General features: G+C 43.8%; 1 protein-coding gene across 3 annotated transcripts in view; it reads left to right on the forward strand.

Annotated features, from left to right (window-relative positions):
- Positions 1–22945, forward strand: part of TAF3 (TATA-box binding protein associated factor 3) — a 127597-nt gene that overhangs the window by 81187 nt on the left and 23465 nt on the right. For all 3 annotated transcript variants that reach the window (XR_012585301.1, XM_074573230.1, XM_074573231.1), the window contains 2 exons: positions 15483–17299; positions 22254–22336. Coding sequence is in view for 2 of the 3 variants with exons in the window: in XM_074573230.1 (XP_074429331.1) it covers positions 15483–17299; positions 22254–22336 (1900 nt within the window). In the remaining variant the exon portion in view is untranslated. The remainder of the gene's footprint in view (positions 1–15482; positions 17300–22253; positions 22337–22945) is intronic.

The raw sequence follows: 22945 nt of genomic DNA on the forward strand, positions 1-22945 counted from the left end.
TGGTTTCAAATGGCTGGTGAGTGCCTCTCCTTAGATGTAAAGGTGATCACGCCGCCCTGATTAGTTTTCTCGCTGCCTATGGGCACCTTTGGCAGGGCAGGGTTACGGGGAGAGCCAGGGACACACATGGGCTCCCACCCAGACTAAAAGCGGAGAGGCTGAAAGACAGAGAGGGTCACTAATTGGATTTGTAGCTGTAAGAAAAAAAACTCTTAAAGTAAACATTTTCCTCTCTTTAAATCTTTCCTTGGCTTCTTTTGTGAAGGCTGCTTGAAAGTATCTGTTTCAGGGGTGAACCCTTCCCAGCAAATTTAATTTTGAGGCTTGTCAAGCTTTATTAAAGCCTTATCATCAGTGATTTCCTTCTCTGCTAGATCAAGAAGATTATATTTGTTATGGGATTCGTATTGTATCTCAGAATTCCTCCCAGCAAATGTGGGTTTTCATGTATGTACCGAGACACATCGCTACCAATTCCGAGTACTGGAGTCCCGGGCTGTGCATTGTCAGCACATATTTGTGAAGACTTTGGAAGCTGTTCAGACAAAGTCGTAAGCTGGAACTGCATGTTGTCGTTCTGAGTTAGCAACTGTGTGAATAAACGCATTGCTCTGGATGGCAAAAGCATTCCTAATTGCTGCTGGTATCCTCGAAAAACTAAGCTGATATAGCCATGCCCAACAGCTGGAATATTTGGTAAACACTTCTTGGTATATATGTATGGTTTGCACACATATATTAAAAGAAAGCATGAACATACACCTTTTTTTACTTTGAAGATGTAGTAACTCTGTTTGCAGTAGTGTTAGTGGGAGTTGCCAATCAATGGCAGTGCTTTTTTCTTTTTTCCTTTTTGTTTCATTAAATTGCAGTGACTTATGTTCATCTGTGCCTCTGTGGATAGACACCGCAGATCAGGGCTTTGCCTAACAGTGTAGACAAACTCTTTCCAATTTATTCTATCGCACAGGATCTGGTTGACATTTTTATACGTGTTCATTAATATATTGAAAATAAACTTCTCCCTCCCCTAGTCTTTATCAATTTTATAAATTATTTTTTTTTATTTCTGAGAAAATGCTTAATTTCCCTTTCTTATCCAATGAAGACAATCAAATGGATGGAGGAGTCTCTAAATACGTGCTCCATATTTAATTTTTTTTATAGTGCCCAGAAGTAACCAAAGCACTTTGAAAAATCCAGATATGGCTCTTGCCCTGAGCAGCTTATCATTTGCTTTTGAACGTGCCCTTGCAATGACAAGTGATGTGCAATGGGAAGAGGAGCAGAAAGGCAATTAATGGCCAAATGAGTTCTTGAACTAAAAAGTTATTTGAAGGTGATACAAACACTTACAGCCTTTTTATGCTGGCACAGTTGCATCTTTGTCCTGCAGAGCAAGAGTGACGACGACTTTAAGTTGTGTTGGGCCAAAGCATCCTTCTGGTAATGCATTTTTGCAGAAGCTCCATCACGTGAGCGAGTATATAACAGATGGGTACCCAAAATAGCCAGGGTTTACCCAAAATAGCCAGGGTTTACTTTAGAGGGAGTAAAACAGGTCGTGGGCAGGTGCAGGTAATTGTCACTAATTGCAGACCTCCTCTGGCAGAGGTGTTCTCTCTGCACGTGGGTTTTGTGCCGCGCCTAGCCCAGCGGTGTCCGGGTTTATCCTCCGAGATGAGCAAATCATTCCATGGGAGACCACTGCCTTCATATTCCCATTTCTTCCATGCTACCACTTACACGTCAGGCATCTTCCCGGTGCTGGTGGGTATCGCCACCGTCTGCCCTCTCATCTCCTCTGCCTTTGCCACAAAACCAATAACGAGTCGGGTCACTAATGAGAGCTGGGCTGAAGGGCATGTTACCTATTTATAGCAGCAATATAAATAGAAATATGCTTATTAATATGATCTAAAATACCCCACCGTGCCATCCTGTCTGTCTCCTACTTGCTGTCTGCTGAGGACAAAAAATGCGACTCTTAAATTCTAGCACCTCTGCCCTAAACCACGTTTCTGCTGCCAGGGGTGCGTCAAGCAGAAAGCAAAGCTTTTTGGGTTTAAATGTTGAACTTTTGGGAAGAAAGGTGAGGCCCGAGGTAATAGATGGTGAAAGAAATGTGTGAGGTCTATGGGACAATTATGCCTTACCCTTTTCGGGGCTCTTTAGTTCTGTTGCAAAATAAGATCTTAAATAATCACAGAATTTTCTCACTTCCAAATCTGAGTGCCCAAATGCATACGTAGGTTGCAAATCTGTGAAGGACTCAAACAAATTCTGCAATGGCAGGTAAAAATTATTAGTATGGCAGAAGTACAGGTAGCCCGATGTAATAAATACCTAGTTTGTTCCGCCACTAGGAGGTATAAATAGTTGCTTCTTAAAATACTTGTAAAAGCCGGGGGGGGGTTCAGCACAGGATTTTATTGAAGGTAGGACAGTATATTTTCTTATGCAAGACCATAATATATAAAAGGAAAAGCGCAGTAAAATCCTTCCAAGTGTTTATATAGGTTCAATGGTTTTGTTTTTAGTAAGATTTGTGATACTCGAAAAGCTGGTTTGGAAAACTCGGCTGGGAAGATTAGATATGGAGGTGCAAAGTGAAAAAGCTGACCATCGGTCTGCTTTCCTTTTGTCAAGAAAAATACGGATAAACCCCCTCGTATTACGTTTGAGAATTGTTAGATACCGATAATACAACGTGGATTTTGGGTCTTTAGATCATAAATGCGATCTTCGCAAGAGGAGCCGTGCCAAATCTTAGTTGTAACAGAAATTCTCGTCCAGAAATACTCCTGGGAAGATTGTTCAAATACTACAGGTACTGACGTCGGCTACAAAGATCTACTTGTGCGTATTTCTTTAAAGGGGGGGAAAAACACCTTAATACACGGTATTACCATAGCTAGGCCCTATTATACTATTGTAATCATAGCTGAAGCAAGAACGGTGATTAACGATGGCAATTTATTGTATCTGACGAGGGGAGAAAATAGGAGATGTTGTCGTTATCATAAATCATATCATAAATAACCAAAGAGAAGCACTCAGAAAGCTTGTGTGGTGTCAGCAGCAAGCCCTTTCAGGCACGTTAGCCCAGGATGTAGCCATAGAAACCCCAAAGTCATATTGTTATCTTAGTCTTGCTGCAGTTATGTGATACAACAGTATTAACATATAGATTAGGCCATTTATAATACTAGGTGTCATTTCAGGTTGGCTTGCTTATATAGCATTTTAGTTTTTTATTGTGCCGAATGTTAGGGAAACGCTGCATTTTTACAGGTCAGTATAGAGCCATTTATAACGTATCGGCTTCACACCTCTGTCAGTCTCGCTAATGTACTCTGTTATTGATTGGTTGTACTCTCTGAATTGTCATTGCCTAATTACCTTGTCTTTGCTAATAATTTCATTTTTTAGAAGTCAAAATGTTCCTTTAAAGAGAAAACCTCCACACCTGCATGCGTGGGGGTGAATTCCCCGCTCTGTTAAGGATGATGGACCCCAGAGGGAGTAAAAAGTGTAATAAAAAGCATGTAGATCTGTCTGAATTTTGTGGTGGAGCTTTTCTGTATGTTTTGATCGATGGGCGGTGGTTTTCGCGTCACTCTCTGATCTGCGGATTTCAGGGGAGAGACTCAAATCCCAGGTCATTCTGAGCAACACCAAAGTGACTGTACCAGGGCTGCCCTGCCGAGAGGGAGCTGCCTCTCACGCATCTTCGTGCTCCGTCACTTCCTAAAGATGCTTCTGTGGTTGTTTTAAATCTCCATCCAAAGTCTGCGTAACGGCTCCAGCCACGCTAGCGCAGCGTTGCCGTGCACGTGCATTTTTGTCTGTATGTGTGCGTGACCTACAAAAGCTGTTGAGCCGCTGTTAAAAAGTCAACGCGAAAATAAAGTCTCCCTCATTTTATTTAGACAGAAACACGTTTTTGCTTGCTGTGTGCAGCGCAAATGCGGGAGCGATATTTGGTCAGGTCAGAGAAGGATTGTGAGTGCAGCTGATAACAATCTGCCAACGCTGTTTTTCTCTCTTCAGCGGGAAGCCGGGTGTGTCATTTTAAGAATATGGGGTAGTTTGGCTGAATAAACATCGCGTATTCTAAAAAGTCTTATAACGAGGACCCCCACTAGTATTTAGAAGTGTTATTCTCATTGCATCCCGTATCCTAAAGCAGCCCTGGAAGCCAAAGTTGCACATTGTACCTTAAGCCAAGATCTGATGCCCAAAGAGGGATGCTCGGCACCTCTCTCCTCTCCTTTCCCACACCCTTAGGCTTGCATGATCCTGAGGTGGCCTTTTGACTTCAGCAACTGGACAGGAAAATACTTTGTTGTTTTTTTGTTTTTTCCACCCCCCCAGATATATTTCCATCTGAGTTAGCCCATTAAGTCACTTCACTATGGAGAAGGGGCAAGGTGATGAAGAACGGACGTGCAGGACTTTCCTCTGGCTTGTTCTAGCCCAGAAGTTTGAGTAGGATCATGACAGACCAGATCAGTGACTTGAGTTCAGACTAACAGATAATCTTTCTTACTTTAGCCTCAGTTAGTTCCCTGTTCTCCTGCTTGAACGGGCACAAAAGGAAAAGATGGGACTGCTTCTTTTTAAAGCAACGCAGTGATGTGGAACTACGGCTTTAGTAATTGTGGTTTGTTTCTGGCAAACTATGGATTTCTTATTCTCATGCTGGTGTTCAAAAGTTCATCTCTCTTAATTTCATACCAAGAAATGCCTAATCAGGAGTGTGATGTAGTCCTTTACCAGGGTGGAGAAGTAACTGAATTGGTCTGGAAATTAGTGAGTCCTCAACCAGATTATTGCTATCATCCGTATTTCAAGATGGATGGCTGTATTTTGTCATAAGGGATGGAGCGGGGGGTTTTGTTGACCACTTGCAGCTTCTTGGACAGGTTAATAACTACTTTTGGAGTGATTGATAAATGTATACACCAGATCACTCAGTCCTATTGAACACCTCCAAGTTCAATCCTGGCTAATACTGACTGTTGAAGGCACCACACAGCCATTTGGGCCCAAATTTTCCAATGTGACTAACGAGTCTGGATGCTCAACTTCAGGCATCTTTAACAGGGACCTGGGGGTGTTGATCGACTGCCAGCTGAATATGAGCCAGCAATGTGCCCAGGTGGCCAAGAAGGCCAACAGCATTCTGGCCTGTATCAGGAACAGTGTGGTGAGTAGGACTGGAGAAGTGATTGTCCCGCTGTACTCGGAACTGATGAGGCCCCACCTTGAGCACTGTGTTCAGTTTTGGGCCCCTCACCACAAAAAAGACACTGAGGTGCTGGAGCGGGTCCAGAGAAGGGCAACGGAGCTGGTGAGGGGCCTGGAGCACAAGTCTTGTGAGGAGCGGCTGGGGGTGTTCAGCCTGGAGAAAAGGAGGCGGAGGGGAGACCTTCTCGCTCTGCAACTCCCTGAAAGGAGGATGTAGAGAGGCAGGACCGGTTTCTTCTCCCAAGGAACAGGCGATAGGACAAGAGGAAACGGCCTCAAGTTGCACCAGGGGAGGATTAGATTGCATGTCAGGAAAAACTTCTTCACCATTGTCAAGCATTGGAACAGGCTGCCCAGGGAAGTGGTGGAATCGTCATCCCTGGAGGTATTTAAAAGGTAGACGTGGTGCTCAGGGACATGGTGTAATGATGGTTTTTGCAGTGTTAGTTTGATGGTTGGACTCGATAATCTGAAAGGTCCCTTCCAACCTAGACGATTTTATGATTCTAACATCCTCTTCAGTGTTTCGGTTATGTTTGCAAAATCATTAGCCACACCTGAAAGCTTTTTTTTTTTTCCCCATGTATTTGTGGCTTATGCATTTTAGAACGTACCGAGAAGGCACTGGGAGGAACTTGCTGGCAATGTCAGTGGAAAAATTTGAGACACATGGAAGATGAGCTCCTTGCTGGTGCTCTCTTACCATCTCTCTTCCCATGGAAAGTGTCAACTGGAAAACGTCAGGACTTGGTAATAAGTTGGTTGATCTCCTTTATACAGTGAAAGACAAATCTGTTGGTGTATCACCTGTTTGGTAAACAAGTCACATCAGTGATCAGTTGTGTTCATATGGCAGAGAAATTATATATATAATAACGTATATAAAACGTATATATACACACACATATATCTATATAAAATCTGGCATTTTAAGCTCCAAATGTATTGCAGGTATCTTAGTGTGTTCATTTTGTATTAGGGTGCCAGGATATTGGCCTGGAGGATATCAGGATTGAATTTTGTCGCTCTTCCATTCATTTCCTTTATGGACGACAAGCACACTTTCTGTTTGTTTTGGGAAAAGGCCATTGTTATTACAAGTTAAAGAGATAAAACCCATCACAGCATAAGAAAAAAATCTTTTCACTTTTAACAGCAGTCAAACCCCTCTATTTATTAGGATACGATGGGAATATTAAGCTCTTGACTTAGTGGCCTAAAATTTCCCAAAAGATATCTTTGGCTTAATCTCATGCTTTATCTAGGCAATAGGAAAAATCATTCTGGAAGTCTGCAGGAAGTTTTGGGATATTTTTTTTTTCGCTAAAATGTTTCGTATGTTGGGTGGGAACGATCACTTCCTTTCTTGCATTTGAGAGGCTGAGCTGGCTTGTATATAAAGCATATGCAAGGGAAGAAAGATGGGTTCAGGGCAGGCACTGAAATCCTTTAATGAGTCCTAATTTTCCTTAAAAACCCTGATGCTTTCAACTTCCATACTTAGGTGCTTGGTACCGTGCAGTGCAAAGGAGCCCAGGGACCTAATATGAGCAGAGATGCGCGTGAAAGAAATGCGTGATCTACTGATAGTTCTTTATTGGGCCATTTTGCATTCTGTTAAAGAATAAAATGTTCAAATTCTGTTTAAAAAGAAAAGGGTTATGGAAGAAATTTAACTGTTGAAAATAGGCAGGTATGAGTTGCATGGAAACACCTGCCCATTCAGACTTGTATCCTTAGTGGGTTCGCTCTGATACCTGACGCTGTTTATCTGGCATACTAAAGTTAATATCAATTTCCAAATGCCAAAATCGTGCATTATTGTAATAGGATAATTAGGAGCTGTTACCTGCCAGAGCTTTGTGCAATTAATACGTTAGCCTTTGCGTTGGAGGTAAGAGGCGGCTGCTGCTAACATCAGGTTATGCTTTCTTCAGCAAATGATGTCCGTCTTTAGGCCAGCATGTCTGACTCCGCTTCATCTTCTACCTAAGAAATACTGGCTTATTCTTAGATCTCCAGGTCTTAGCCAGATGGTTTTATCCTACCACTACCCTGTGACATAGGGAAATATTAATCCAGTTTCCAGAAGAGAGACTGGAACTTTGCTTAAATTAAATCCTCTACATCAGTGACCAGCTAGAATCGATGGAGCTCCATATGGGGAAGGACGTGGAGCTCATTGAGAGTGTGTGGGTTAAGATTAAAGGGAAGACAGGGGAAGGCGATGTTACAGTAGGGGTCTGCTACAGGCCACCTGACCAGCAGAGCCAAGCAGATGAGGCCCTCCATAGGCGGGTAGAAGTGGCTTCACGTTCACAGGCCCTGGTCCTCATGGGGGATTTCAACCACCCTGACATCTGCTGGAGGGACAACACAGCATGGCACCAGCAATCCAGGATGTTCCTGGAATGCGCAGATGACAACTTCCTCCTCCAAATGGTAGAGGAACCAACAAGAAAAGGTGCTATGCTGGACCTCATTCTCACCAACAGGGAAGGGCTGGTGACCAACGTGAGGCTCAGGGATAACCCTGGCTGCAGTGACCACGAAGCGATAGAATTTAAGATCCTCAGGGCAACTAGGAGGATATATTCCAAGCTTACAACCCTGGACTTTAGGCACGCAGACTTTGATCGCTTCAGGGATCTGCTGGCCAAAGTGCCGTGAGACAAAGCTCTAGAGGGAAGGGGGGCCCAGGACAGCTGGTCAGTATTCAAGGATCACCTTCTCCGTGTCCAGGAGCAAACTATACCGACAAAGAGGAAGGCAGGAAAGAATGCTAGGAGACCTGCCTGGATGAACAGGGAGCTCCTGGACACACTGTCACACAAAAAGAAACTTTATAAGGAGTGGAAGAAAGGACAGCTAGAATCGGGGGCGTATAAGGAAGCTGTCTGAACAGCAGGAGACCTGGTGAGAAAAGCTAAAGCTCAGGTTGAATTAAATTAAGCCAAGGAGATCAAGGGAAACAGCAAAAATTTCTATAGGTACATTAATGGTAAGAAGATGACTAGGGAGGGTGTGGGCCCCCTCAGAAAGGAAACGGGGGAGCTGGTGACAAGTGATATGGAGAAGGCTGAGGTTCTCAACGACTTCTTTTCCTCAGTCTTCACTGGCAAGGGCTCCAGCCACACTCCCGGAGTCACAGAAGACAATAGCAGAGGTTGGACAGAACTGCCCATCGTAAGTGAAGATCAGGTTCGTGACCATCTGATGAACCTGAAAGTGAACAAGTCCATGGGACCCGATGGGATACACCCACGGGTACTGAAGGAACTGGCGGATGAGGTTGCTAAACCGCTCTCTATTATATTCCAAAAGTCATGGCAGTCTGGTGAGGTCCCCACTGACTGGAAAAGGGGAAACATAATCCCCATTTTCAAAAAGGGAAAGAAGGAGGAACCAGGGAACTATAGGCCAGTCAGTCTCACCTTCATACCTGGTACGATCATGGAGCAGATCCTCCTGGAGGCACTGCTGAGGCAGAAGAATAACGAAGAGGTGATTGGGTACAATCAACATGGCTTCACCAAGGGCAAATCGTGCCTGACAAACCTGGTGGCCTTTTATGAGAAGGTCACAACATCAATAGACAAGGGGAGAGCAACTGATGTCATTTACCTGGACCTGAGCAAAGCCTTTGACACTGTCCCGCATGACATCCTGGTCTCCAAGCTGATAAAATATGGGTTTGGTGGACTGACAGTTCAGTGGATAAAGAACTGGCTTGATGGCCACACCCAAAGAGTGGCCATCAATGGGTCCATGTCCAAGTGGAGGCCAGTGACAAGTGGAGTCCCTCAAGGATCAGTACTGGGACCGGTCTTGTTTAACATCTTCATCAGCGACATGGACAGTGGCATAGAGTGCACCCTCAGCAAGTTTGCCAATGACATCAAGCTGCATGGGGCAGCTGACACACTGGAGGGAAGGGATGCCATCCAGAGTGACCTTGACAGGCTGGAGAGGTGGGCCGATGCCAATCTCATGAAGTTTAACAAGACCAAGTGCAAGGTCCTCCGTCTAGCTTGGGGCAATCCCAAGCACCGATATAGGCTGGGCAGTGACTGGCTTGAGAGCAGCCCTGAAGAAAAGGACTTGGAGGTGCTGGTGGACAAGAGGCTCAACATGAGCCGTCAGCGTGCACTAGCAGCCCAGAAAGCCAATCGTATCCTGGGCTGCATCAGGAGAAGGGTGGCCAGCAGGTCGAAGGAGGTGATTCTCCCCCTCTACTCCACTCTCGTGAGACCCCACCTGGAGTACTGCGTCCAATTCTGGAGCCCCTGCTACAAGAGAGATATGAATGTGCTGGAACGTGTCCAGAGAAGGGCCACGAGGATGATCAGAGGGCTGGAGCCCCTCTCCTGTGAGGACAGGCTGAGAGAGTTGGGGTTGTTCAGTCTGGAGAAAAGAAGGCTCCGAGGAGACCTTATAGTGGCCTACCAGGATCTTAAGGGGGCCTACAAGAAAACCGGGGAGGCACTTTTTAGGATGTCGGGTAATGGTAGGACTAGAGGGAATGGATTAAAACTAGAGCTGGGTGGATTCAGACTGGACATTAGTAAGAAGTTCTTCACCATGAGGGTGGTGAGACACTGGAACAGGTTGCCGCGAGAGGTGGTGGAAGCCCCATCCCTGGAGGTGTTCAAGGCCAGGCTGGATGGGGCTCTGAGCAACCTGATCTAGTGGGAGGTGTCCCTGCCCATGGCAGGGGGGTTGGAGCTCGATGATCTTTAAGGTCCCTTCCAAGCCTAACGATTCTATGGTTCTATGATTAAATACCAGCCAACAGGCGGGTTTTGGCAGCGTCAAGAGAAAAGATGTTGCCTGTCCCAATCTGTGCCACATTCCTTAGGACATTGTCTAGCTGTAAGGGCTTATGCTGCTGTCCCTGAAGCTACCAAATAAAGTTGTTAATGACCACAGTGATAACAATTTTAATTTTATATCCTGTCAGGGTTGAAGGAGCGTCCAGGCGATGCTCTTATGGTTTAGTGTTAGGTAGGATGAGGAGCAGGGAGTTGGACTTGATGATCCTTATGGGTCCCTTCCAACTCGAGATAGTCTAAGATTCTGTGATGTGTGTACATAAAAAAATAGGTTTTCTTGCTTGAAGAATGCCTGTACGTTGGTGTCTTTCCCTTCAATCAAAAGAATTTTGCGTATTTTTTTTCCTGTCTTCGCTTTCATCTGACCTGTTGTTGAAAGAGCAACGTGTGCAGCCTCCTTTAATGAGGCAGCCAGGAGAGCGTGATAGCGTGGTACGGGTGATTGCACTTCTTTTTCTGCAATAAAGACAGAATTTCTGTTCATTGTTACCCCTGTGTCAGTTTTAGGAACAAATAGTCCCTCGATCATCATGAACTTGGAAGTTCATTACTGAAGTGTTGAGTATTCCTGTCCTGAAACTGAGCTGTGGCCAAATTAAGAAGGTATATATTCCAGAACCCTTAGGTTTTGGAGTCCCTGCTGTGCTACAGGCACATGATGTACAAAGAAATGTTGTGCTTTTTTAGTGTTTTTTCATTTAAAAGGTGCAGGAGCTTCGGTTTCTTGCCTGAACTGTTCAGCTTAAGAAATTTTCCAGCATTTGAAGTGACAGATCCCTACAGCTTGCATCTGGGATTCTAATGCTTTCTGTCCGGATATCCCCAGGAGCTCCCTATTTATCAAGTTCGGCTTTTACAGCACCTCAGTGAGATGAAATTATCATCGCGTGTCAGATGGGAAGACAACAGGAGGTAGTGTGACCTGCCCGACATCCCGCAGCTGACCCGTGTCAGGAGAGGAGTGGATTCCTTCCTCCCTTCACTTCAAGAGCATCCTTTCCTGAAAGCGAAGAACTTGCCTTGTTACCTAGACACGTCCTAATATGCTCCAGGAAGAAATGCTGTCTTAACAAACCGTTTTCTCAGAAGCAGCCTGCTAACGGCTGTCAGCTTGTTTTATTTCAGCGGTGGACAAATTCGCCTCAGCTGCGACGGCGGAACCCATCCCTCCTGTCACCTGGGCTCTGCACGTGGGGCCGGCTGACATAATAAACAATTGCTCTGTAGAGCTTTAGTAACGCGAGCATTAATATTGATCCAGCACTGACTTCTCTAACAACAACCAAAAAAAAAAAAATATATATATATCTGTTATCTCGAGAAACCTCCCAAACAGCTCTAGTCTCCTTTCATTACAGGCGAGAGTTATTAGGGCAGATGGCCGAGGTGATATCCATTTGACCTGTAGATGCTAACTCAAGAGCCGGATCGTTAATAAGGTGGCCGGAGATAGGGAGAGATGGCAGTAAAGGGAGTGAAAAAGCAATCCTGTGCGCAAAGGATTGCGCCTCGAGAAGTGCCGGGTAGTGAATGAGATGGACAAAGGTGAGAAAGTGGCTGCCTGGTTTTAAACGCTCATCGCCAAGTCAAGCAGATCACGCTTAAAAGCTGATGTTTTCCCCTGTTTGGTTCCTGCTCCAATGTGAATCCTCCTGGAGGAAAAACAGCCTGTAGCTCTTGAACGTAAGACGGAGATTTCGCTTTCTCTAATTAAAACTGCCCCCCCGCCCCCAAAAAGTGCTTTATTGTTTCATGCCACGGCCACAGCTGCAGTGGCTCAGGTTTGAAAGCCGCTGCCTGGCAGAAAACCAGTCCTTGCTGAGGATCAGGCCGTGGCCTCCTTCCAAGAGAAATTTGGGTTTCATTTGACCACGATAGGATTCCAGATTGTCATCTGAGCATGTCTGAAAAGTGGCGAATGTGTGTCAGTAGTTAAGTGCTCGTGAACTTCCTTAGTCCCTGGATTGTTCAGGACTGACCCAGGCAATTTTTTCCAGATGTTTTGGGGGAATCCAAGTCCGTATAAAAGGGATGGTAATGCTTCTGCTTCCTTACTAAGTTGTCTTTGTGGCTTGCAGGAATGTGCATGAAAGCTGGAGCCAGGACACCCCGATTTCTAGTCTCACCTCTACAAACTGCACTTTAACCTCTTCTGCCCTTCCCTGGCATCTCCACACAAGATCACAGAAACTCCGTGGGCCTGCTGTAAACTTTACTTGGCCTTATTAAAAGAAAAATAAGCACTGCTCTTTTATTTTTTATTTTTTTTTAATTGTACGAAACTCCGGTCCCTGTTCTCCAAACCTCCTCTGAAATTGTTTTTTCGCCTTTGATCCAGCAGCTGCTGGGTTTCTGCAATCCTGAGGAGGTAAAACCTGAGAAGCACCTTGGGATGAGCAGGAGTTACAAAAATACAAAATATTGCGGTGCGCTTCCGTGAGACACGGTATAAAAGAGTGGCTGTTTAAGCGGACACCGGGCAGAAATCTTTAGCAAATAAGTGTTCTGATTTTTCGAGCAAATGTAATTTTTTTTACGGTTCGTTGCAGTAGTTTCTCTTCCACTTTATTCACTCAGTTTTATCCGTGTGTTTTTTATATTAAAATGGTTTATGTTGCTATCTCTAAAGTCTGCGTGATCAAACCCTGTCTTTCCTAATGATTGAATTTGGCAACACTTTTCATCTTGGAGCCGAGGCGGAAGCCTCCAAATCCTGATTTTAAAGTATGGTGTTTGTTTTAAATTTTATCGCTCTTTAAAATTTTAAACGAAAACAAACTCTCAGTGGTGAATTGGGCTGAACGGCGTTGGGAGGGAATTGCTTGGTAGCAACCGGTGCTGTCTGACATCTGATGAATGCTAATTCTTCCTCCCCAAAAACAGTTTTTGAGCGGATGAAGGCAGCTGATTTCTGCAACAGTTTAAACAGAGATTGAAATGACTTCCATGATCTGGAAGCAGCTTTTTCCTGCCCACCCCCCACCCCCCGTAGCAGGTGCAGGCTCGATCCACAGTGATTTCTCAGTTATACTCTAACTTTGCAGTTTAAAAAATTTAATGTCAGTGCCCAGCCAGGCAAAACCTAACTCCCTCACATTTCTGTTTTTCACGGAAGGCTAAGACTTTATCCTCAGGCAAAGTCTCCTCTCTGGGCTGGCTGCTGTAAATCCTCTGGGCCCTGGCAAAAGCCAGAGTTGCTAGCTCATTTTACTTAATTTGTGATGCTGGCAAGATTTGTGCTGCAGCCCAGGGCTCTTGACTCAACTCTCCTAAATCAGAGCATTGACACATTACAGTAGAGAAACACCAGCACAGAAAACCTGAAAATAAACACCTCGAAAAGAGATATTTCAGAAAGATGCTGTCTCTTACAAAGCTTTAAATGGTGTAACCTTACAAGTTCCTCAGTGTTTGCTTCTTTAAAACCACCTGCTCATTAAGAAGCTGGGTTTCATCCGCTGTCATAATAAATGGGGTTTACTACATATTTCATGTGAGAATCTTAGGGCATTTGATATTTTTCCGCAGAAACCCTGCTAGACAAAATGTCATGCGTTTTTGCAGGTGGGTAAACAGAGACATGGGGTAAAGTGAAGTGAGGTTGTCTACCCAGGAATGTTAACCGGCATCGGTATAATGACATAATTACAGCAAATATAAATGTGTCAGGTTAACGCTGGTGTGCTGGTTCTTATTCCAGGCTAAGAATCCTTTTTCCTGCTTGGATAATTCCATTTTGAAAGTGAGGAAGTGTATCCGAGAGGATAAAGTGCTTGGCTGTGGTTGGGGGAGATCAGAGGTTCTCTTCTTCTCAAACCTGCTGTGGATTTTGCTGGGAGATCTCAAGTGAATTTTCTCCATTCTCTGCACCGTAATGTCACGTGTGTAGGACTGGAGATGGTGTTATATGTCAGGGAAAAAAAGTAATTGCTATTAAACAAAAACAAAACAGAGCAGTCACACAGGTGGTGTCCACACTGGCTTGAAACAGTTGGTGCCTGGTAGAGTCATAGCATTGCCTAGGTTGGAAGGGACCTTTCAGATCATCTAGTCCAACCATCAGCCTAACTCGGACAAAAACCATCGTTAGACTGTATCTCTAAGCGTCTCCCCATCTTTTAAATACCTCCAGGGATGGTGCCTCAACCACTTCCCCAGGCAGCCTGTTCCAATGCTTAACAATCCTTTCAGTGTAGAAATTTTTCCTGATATCCAATCTAAATCTCCCCTGGTGTAACTTGAGGCGGTTTCCTTTTGTCCTATCACCCGTTACTTGGGAGCAGAGACTGACCCCCACCTCGCTACCCCCTCCTTTCAGGGAGTTGCAGAGAGCGAGAAGGTCTCCCCTCAACTCCCTTTTCTCCAGGCTGAACACCCCCAGCTCCCTCAGCCGCTCCTCACAAGACTTGTGCTCCAGACTCCTCACCAGCTCCAGTGCCGTTCTCTGGACCCACTGATGTCTATACTGTGCATGTTTCAGGTTGTATCTCACTTTCAAAAGCCGCTTATCTTATTTTCAAAAGCTGTTTTTTTGGGCCTAAATGCCCACTTAGGACTGGAGCATGTTAGGTGTATTCCTCTGGCAGCATACCTTTCATTTGGGTTTCAGTATAGCAGGAAGCCGGCGTATGGACTCCAGGATTGCTCCATGATGTAAACAGACCAACAGTAAGTGGGGATGATACGGAGATGCGTTTCAAAGGTGTGCTTCTGATCCAAACCAACAAGCGATGCTGGGGTGTTCCCGTATAATCATAACAGATAATATCCGTGTGCACCAAGCTCTTAAGATGGTATCAGAGACAGAAGCCGGCAGGTTTAATGGGGCCTAGTCCTCTGCTTTAACCTTCAGACTGTGCTGCTTCAGGAAAAACAAACCAGGTTTAGGAAGACATTTCTCTAGTTGTTAATCTGCAGTCAAAATTGTGTGATATATAGGCAAGACAACTAATTCCAGTGAATTTTACTTCGATGCACGCTTCGCAGTCCACTTCGTTACAGCAAAAAACGCTTCAGCCTCTCTCCCTTCGTTTGAAATGAATGAAGCAGTTTCATGTTACTACAATGCCAACAACTGCAGTAAGAAATAATCAAGACGTTTTTAGGTAGAACTGGCACTTTGGACCTCATCCACAAGATCTGCCATCGTTGGTGAGCTCTATCCTCGTATCCTTTGCTCATGGGTTTGACGTTACGCTGCCACTTGTGATGGTGGCTGATGCGAGACAGAGGAGGTGGCACATTTTCCTTCCAAGTAGACCAGTAAAGAAGCTGTTAGGTGGACAGTTATCTCTTATGGGCTGAGATGAGTGTGAACATTTGTTCTGATGCTTGTTTGTTTCTGTAAAACACCTTTTTAATTATCCTAATGCTTTTTTAAAATGTTCTTTGTTACAGAAGAGGAAGAGGAACAGGTGCCTACCGATGGAGGTACATCTGCAGAGGCCATGCAGGTGCCACTGGAAGAAGAGGGAGATATGGAAGAGGATGAGGCAATTAACGATGAGAACTACTTGAGCAAGAGACCATTAGAAAGTCCAGATGCTGAGGAATTCCCACCTGTGAAACGGCCAAAACTATCTGTTTCCAAAGGGGACACTTTGGATGGAGCTTTGGAACCGCGTGAGCCTCTTAGCTCAATAAATACTCAAAAAGTACCACCAATGCTTTCTCCAGTTCATGTTCAGGACAATACAGACTTAGCCCCTCCTTCACCAGACCCACCAATGTTGGCTCCCATTGCAAAATCGCAAGTCCCAACCCCCAAAACTTTAGAGTCAAAGCCGTTTGTACCCAAAACAAAGTCTAAAACAAGTTCTCCCGGACAGAAGACAAAATCACCTAAAACTACGCCCTCGCCAGTGGTAACTGGAAGTCCTATACGTTCACCAAAAACTGGATCCAAAGAAAAAAAGTCACCGGGTCGCGCCAAGAGCCCAAAAAGTCCTAAAAGTCCAAAGGTTCCTGCTCATGTTCCCCAACCACCCGTCAAGCCTGAAACACCAAGTAGAACCCCTCTGGCTGCATTAAGTGACAAGATAGGAAAGGAAAACATTCAAGTAAAACAAGGACAGACGCCACCTGAGCCTGCCCCTAAGCCAAATATTGAAAACCAGACTAAGAAACTGCCAGTGATGGACAAGACCATTGATGATTCAATTGATGCTGTGATTGCTCGTGCGTGTGCAGAGCGAGAACCGGATCCCTTTGAGTTTTCCTCTGGTTCTGAATCGGAAGGGGAAATTTTTACCAGTCCTAAAAGACTTTCTATTTCAGAGGCGACAACTCCTAAACCTTCTGTTTCTGCCAATAATGCAAATAAGGCAGGAGCAACTCCAATACCTCCCTCAGGTGGGACTTCAAGTTCAGACATTTCATGGACAATGGATGACTCGATTGATGAGGTCATTCGAAAGGCAAACATGGGGACGCCTTCTAATCCACCTACCAATTTCACTTATTTCTCCTCTCCTTCTGCTTCACCGCCAACTCCAGAACCTCTTCTCAAAGTCTATGAGGAGAAAACCAAGTTGGCTTCCTCGGTAGAAGTGAAAAAGAAGTTGAAAAAGGAGCTGAAGACAAAAATGAAGAAGAAAGAAAAGCAAAAGGAAAAAGATAAAGAGAAAAACAAGGAGAAGAACAAGGAGAAGGAAAAGAACAAAGAGAAGGATAAAGACAAGGAAGGAAACAAGGAAGCGAAATTTCAGTGGAAGGAACTACTTAAAGATGACGATCTCGATCCCTATAAATTCAAACTGAAGGACTTTGAGGATACTGACACGAAAGTAAAGTTGAAAGATGGCAATACCAAAAAAGAGAGAGAAAAACATAAAGATAAAAAGAAAGAGAAAGAGAAAGGCAAAAAAGACAAGGATAAGAAAGACAAAGAGAAACTTAAAGATAAGGGTAAGGAAGATAAGATAAAGGCTCCATCAGCACCTCTTGTGTTACCTCCCAAAGAAATGTCTTTGCCCTTGTTCAGCACACCAACTGCCATGAGGCTTCCCAGCATGTTACCTTCCTTGTCTCCAATGCTTCCTGAAAAACTCTTCGAGGACAAAGAGAAACCAAAAGAGAAGAAGAAAGACAAAAAAGAGAAGAAGAAAAAGAAAGAAAGGGAGAAGGACAAAGAAAAGGAAAAGAAGGAGAAGGAAAAGGAGAGGAAAGAAAGAGAAAAGAAAGAGAAAGAAAAAGAGAAACACAAACACGAAAAGGTAAGCTGTTTAGATGAGCTGAAATGGCACAATTGCTTGAAAAATGCACATGGATTCCTGCATTTGCTGCGGTGCGTTGTTTAAGAGCTTTGAGGAGATGTGTGATTACAGGTTTGGTATTTTTTTTTAAATGAGCTCCAAGGAAGACTTCCCCCAAGTGTTTCAGGGATTGTCCCACCTCTTTGGAAGACAAAACACAATGGAAGTGCAATTTTGTGAATTTGAAATGAGATTGTCTTTCTGGTTTTCCTCAACTCACTTTTTGCTTGGAAAAGCTGGGTCTCAGACTCAACAACAGCACACACACAACAAATGCACGTAGCGTTGCAGTGCACAAATTTTGTTGCATAGATTTCCACCGGCAGCGCCAGCAACCATATACCTTTCATATACGCTTTAAATTTAGTTTAAAAAATTAGTTAAAAGTCTACTTTTTCAAAGCTTGTAGAAGCCTTTAAATTACCAGGTGGACAGAAATGAGGAGCAGAGTGCTGTCAAATAAACAAGTTCACCAGTTATCTCAGGTGTTCAGAAGAGCTGCTGAATCCTCTCTTAGCAAGACCGCCCCCTTATCGCTCCAATTTGTTTGAAGTAAGAAAATTATTTTCAAAATACGATCTAGATGTTCAAATGTCACCTTTCGGTTTGAGTCTTATGCTTGAGAGAGAGAAGAGGAGAGCTAGTTTTCAAGTGGGTTGGGCTCCTTCCACTCCTGTAACTCCTACTGATTTACATCAGCCAAAGATAATTTCTTCTTTCCAATATCAGCTAATCTTAAGAATATATTTAAGAAATGAAACCAGCATATTTGCATGTTATCAGATTGGAAATCCCATTAGAAATGGCTCCCCTAATTCAGGGTTTGCTCTAATTTTTTGTCACGTCACCTTGTAATACGCATTAAGTTGTTCATATAAAAAAGAAAGAAGGAAAAAGAAGAAAAGGAAGAGATTTTCTTCATATGTGATAACCTTGAATATGGAAGATTTCCTAAATCTCTATCCATGGCGTTAGGAAGCACTATATAAGTTCTGGTTTTACCGGGATGCTCTTTACATCCTGCTTTGAGTGTAATACTCCGTTGGTACAAGCTCAGTTTTGGGCCATCCTCACTTCCCTTTTTGCCACTGGACCCTGTTGTGCTCTCTGCTGGGCTTGAAACAAACTGCTCATGTCAAAACTTGACATACATTTTAAGTTGACAAGTGGTTTTTCAGTGCAGAATCTGGGTGATCGGGAGAACTAACGTTTGTCTGCTGTGGATGAGTGGTCCGGTTGTGCGTGTTAATTTAATGTCCGGTTTTAGACTGCAGCAGCACTTTCACAGATTCCCTATTTTGTCTTTCTGCTCCTCGTGCCTGAGGTGTTTTGTCAGTATTTCATTGAGAATTTCTGCAGAGGTTTCTTTTTAAGTTAAAAACATGTGTATATAAAATAGAGACAATGAGTTCCTTGTTTTTCACACGTCCAATCTTGCATTTCTTCTGCAGATCTCTGTATCTAGTTTGCTTTAGAGCAATATAACAGATACACAAATATACACTGCTAACAGTTTGGTAGAGACTAAACATATATATATTAGGAAAACGAGTTCAGCAGTAATAAAAACTTGGACAAATTAAATTGACAAAGCTGCCCATTACCTTGGCAAAAAGTCCCTGTCAAAAGATAAACTTTAAAGCTAGAATGCATGAAAGAGTCCCCAGATAGAATTAAAATTTAAACTGATTCTTGATAGATAAGCTTTTTTTAAATCCACCTCTTTGCTGCAAGTCAGGATTTTAAAAATAAATTTCCCCTTTAAATCTCTTGAGCGATTTTCATTTTTTGCAAGGCCGCACTGCTGGTGTCCTGGAAAAATGGAGAGTTAGAGCTTTATCAGTTGGTGCCCTGAGGTATGTGGCAAAGAAGCTAAATCCTTGAAGATTAGCAAAAAAAATGCAGCACATGGCAATAAGGGGCTTATATGACTACTAGTATTAGTTCAGGTGAAAGAAGTATTGCTTATACATAAAACTGGACAAATCCACTGACAATGTATTTTTAGTTAGCTACAAAGGAGTCTTATATTGCTGGACTTTACCTCTTTGGTGATTTGGGAAGCTTAGTAATCCACTGTAAATGCTCTTCTGCTGGCCCCAATTCCCAGTATTACTCCAGAATGCTGCTCTTTCGTGTTAACCCCTAAAAGTACATGTTTCCTTAATTTAGCTTTTAGATCACACAATGACTTATTTAGCCAGCAGTTGTGCCGTAAGAGCAAATGATCAAGTCCCTGCTCGGACCCATAACCTTCCCCGGCGCGGCCACTTCGGAGGCTTCAGTGCAACCTGAAGGATGAGTTCTTGGGATAACTGCAGTTCCAGCTCTTGATGCCAGTAGAAAATAATCAGATTTCTATTTCTAATATTGCTACACTTAAAAAAAGAGTGAATCAACAGTACTGTTTCCATTTTTGAGTATTGTTATAGTTATTACACAAGTGTGTGTCCCATCCTGTTGGGAAATTGAAGCTTTTTATCAAGTTTTCCCTGTAATTCTGTGCTGGAAGACACCAGAACAGCAACCCATGCTCTGCATAAATGGCAGAAAGCAGAAGCCGAAGGCTGCGTGCTAGAAGTGCTCGGTGGTGGGACCGAGGAAGAGGAGCTTTTGCGTAGGGCTTGCCTGAAGCTTCGTCCTCCGCATTAAGTGCCCGGCTGCTGCCCTTGGAGGCAGGAGAGGAGGCAGTGGGCTGGGACGCTGCCTCGCGTGCGGGACCAGATCAAAAGCAGACCGTTGAAGCGGTTACACCCCACTTCTACGCTGCAGATTACCGGGCGTGCTGGAGGAGGGACTGAGCAGCTCGACAAGCAGCTGCTGACCCAGTTTCAGCAAACCTTAATACACCGAGCCATAAACTAAAGTGGATGAGGAACTGCTTTGTGAGAAATGGAACCGTCCTTGCGTCGGAGCAGAGCTGGCCCAAAGTAAATGGCCCTTGTGAATCAAAATCCTGCCACCGATATAGAGGAAAACCAGGATATAATTGTGAATGCTCCTTAATTTTCCCTCTGCCCCAGGCACGCAAACCCTACGCACAAACCCATCTTGCAGAAAGATGCTCTCATATCAAAAGATAAGATTTAGGATTGTCGTGGAGCCCGGTTTTCCTCTCACAGCAGGCTGCGATGTTGGTGTCTGAGCATAAAGAAGTGGTTGATGTGCTTTTCATCTGCCACCTGAGCCCACCACCACTGTTGTTTAGAACATCTTGGTGGTACACAAATAATAATACAAAAGACCTTAATACAGAGAATGGATGACATGGGTCATCTGTGCTGTGCTGTGTACTGGAAGTAGCAGTCCTTGTCACAGGAGGTTTTTTATTTGAAATAGGTGCTACAGAAGGAAGAAAAACCTGCAGGAAAAGAGGTAAGATAATCCAAGGCATGTGCCTGAGCCTCCTGTACCCAGGGTTCAATTCCATGTCTCTATCCAGTGGATGATGCTACTGGTTAAGGTGCCGGGAAAGCAGTTAAGAGACTTAACTCTGGAAAGTGGTGGTGAAATTGTTCCAGGTGTTAGGAGCTCCAGAGGAAAAAACTTCTTGCAACACTCCAGGGGAATGACATAACAAAAAATGGTGCGGTGTAAACTGAAGAGTAGAGAGAGGCCTGTGAAGTAGGCTAATACATATCCATGGAGAGCTGTACTGAAAAGCATGGTTAACTGTGCCAAAACAGAAATACGACTCAGGCTGCAGCCCTTCTCTCTCTGGAGCAGACGTCTCCTGATGAGCAGCTCCGATTCTTTGGGCAAGGCGCGTGGCACGGGACTTTGTCATTACCATTCCTCAATGTAAGTCCTAATTGAGTCCTCCCACTCTGGCCTGCTGTCTCCTGGGCTTTGAACTGATTGTTTGCCCTCCCTTTCTTTAGGAAAGCTTTTTCAAACAGATTTCTCCCACTGAGACTTGCTGGGGTTTCCATTTACTGTACGCATACTATTTTTGTCTCTTTAAGTTCCTGGACCAGATTCAGCTAAGTGGTTATTTTATTAAACACAATGACGCACATGCTCAAAATGAGATCAGTCTCCCTCTCTTTCTCTGTATATATAGACATATATAACGTATATACACTTCTCATATACATCGATATAAGTTGAGCAATGTATGTACAGAGAATCATTACAGTGTCAGCTGTAAAATCTGAGGTGATTCTGTACAGGTTTTGCAAAGTAGTAGCTCAACGGGAGTTAGTAATTTTGGCAGATAGCGGTTCAAAGAGTTTAAGGACATATTCAGGCTGTCTAAACTCCACCAGATACTCTCAGATGAGGTTAGAAACCAGGGCATTTGAAAAATCACCATTAGAAACTTCAGCCTAATTGCATTAAAAAGCAGTGGTTCTGTTTTACCTGAGTGGATAAGCACTTTCATAAAGTATTCAGGGTTGGTGCTTGGGGTTTATGTGCTTCCTGTGTGTCTAATTTTGATTCAAGAGGGTCACAGTACATTTATGTGATGAATCTGGGAAATAATTGAACTGAAATCTCAGAAAAGAAGTGCAAACATCAGTGGGCACCTGTCAAGTCTGAGTACTAAGGTCAAAGCATTTCATGTCATTATTTAGAAATATTCTGTGGGGTTTTGTGTCTCTAGAAAGACACTAACTCGGGAAGACTTGTTAACAAAGTGTATGAGCAGGTACAAGTGCAAGGAAATGTCGAGTTGATTTTTTTTTAGTCTATAATTCCTATTTGTGATTTGCTGTGGCTGGGACCTCCCAACAAACTCTGACCATCCATGTCACAGCACGAAGCGTGAGAGCGCGGTGATCCGTCTGTCATAGGTCTGTCTCATTAAGCCAATATACTCCGTTTGGTTAACTCCATTAGTGCTTTCATGTAATTAATATATTTTGGGAGTCTGCTTGCAGTCTCTGATTGATGATTGTGTTCCCTTGTACAGATAAAGGTGGAACCAGTTGTTCCGGCTCCGTCACCGGTTATTCCTCGGCTGACATTAAGAGTGGGTGCAGGCCAAGACAAGATGTAAGTACAAATAAATCCATCTGCAAGGTGTATGCCTACCACAGTTCATCCTCTGTCACTTGTGGTAGCTCTTTTATTTTCAATGGGAAACGCTTAAAAATTAGTGGCAAATGATATTCATCCAGCTCTGACATCTTTTGACCGTTCTAGTGAAAAATCAAGCGTAACGCTTCCCAGTAGAAACTTTTTGGACTTCTTCCCCTTTTTCTTCTACTCTCCAAGTGGGACCCATCCATCTTCCATCCATCCTACTGTATTTCCCACTCCGTGCCTTTCTAGGCCATGGATTATAAGACTCCATTTAGAGTCGTATGCTGCCTCCAGTGACATTTAGTGAGGCTTCCGTAACGGGTGGTTATCCCTAGTGTAACCTACAGCTAAGTTTCATCACGCTCTTCAGCTAACAGTTGGTTTATGCTTTAAAACATAACAGTGGAAATTTCTTTGTACACATCTGTTTTATTATAACCGTTGATGATTATTCATGAGTGTACCTAACGCATTTCAAATGTTGGTTCATTAGCTCCCTAATTATCGGGTGCTGTTGTACAAATAATAGTTACTTTGTACTGTGTGAGCATAAATAGGATGATCCCTACCCTGAGATCA

This window comes from Larus michahellis, chromosome 1 (assembly GCF_964199755.1).
Source record: "Larus michahellis chromosome 1, bLarMic1.1, whole genome shotgun sequence".
Classification (NCBI taxonomy): Eukaryota; Metazoa; Chordata; class Aves; order Charadriiformes; family Laridae; genus Larus; species Larus michahellis.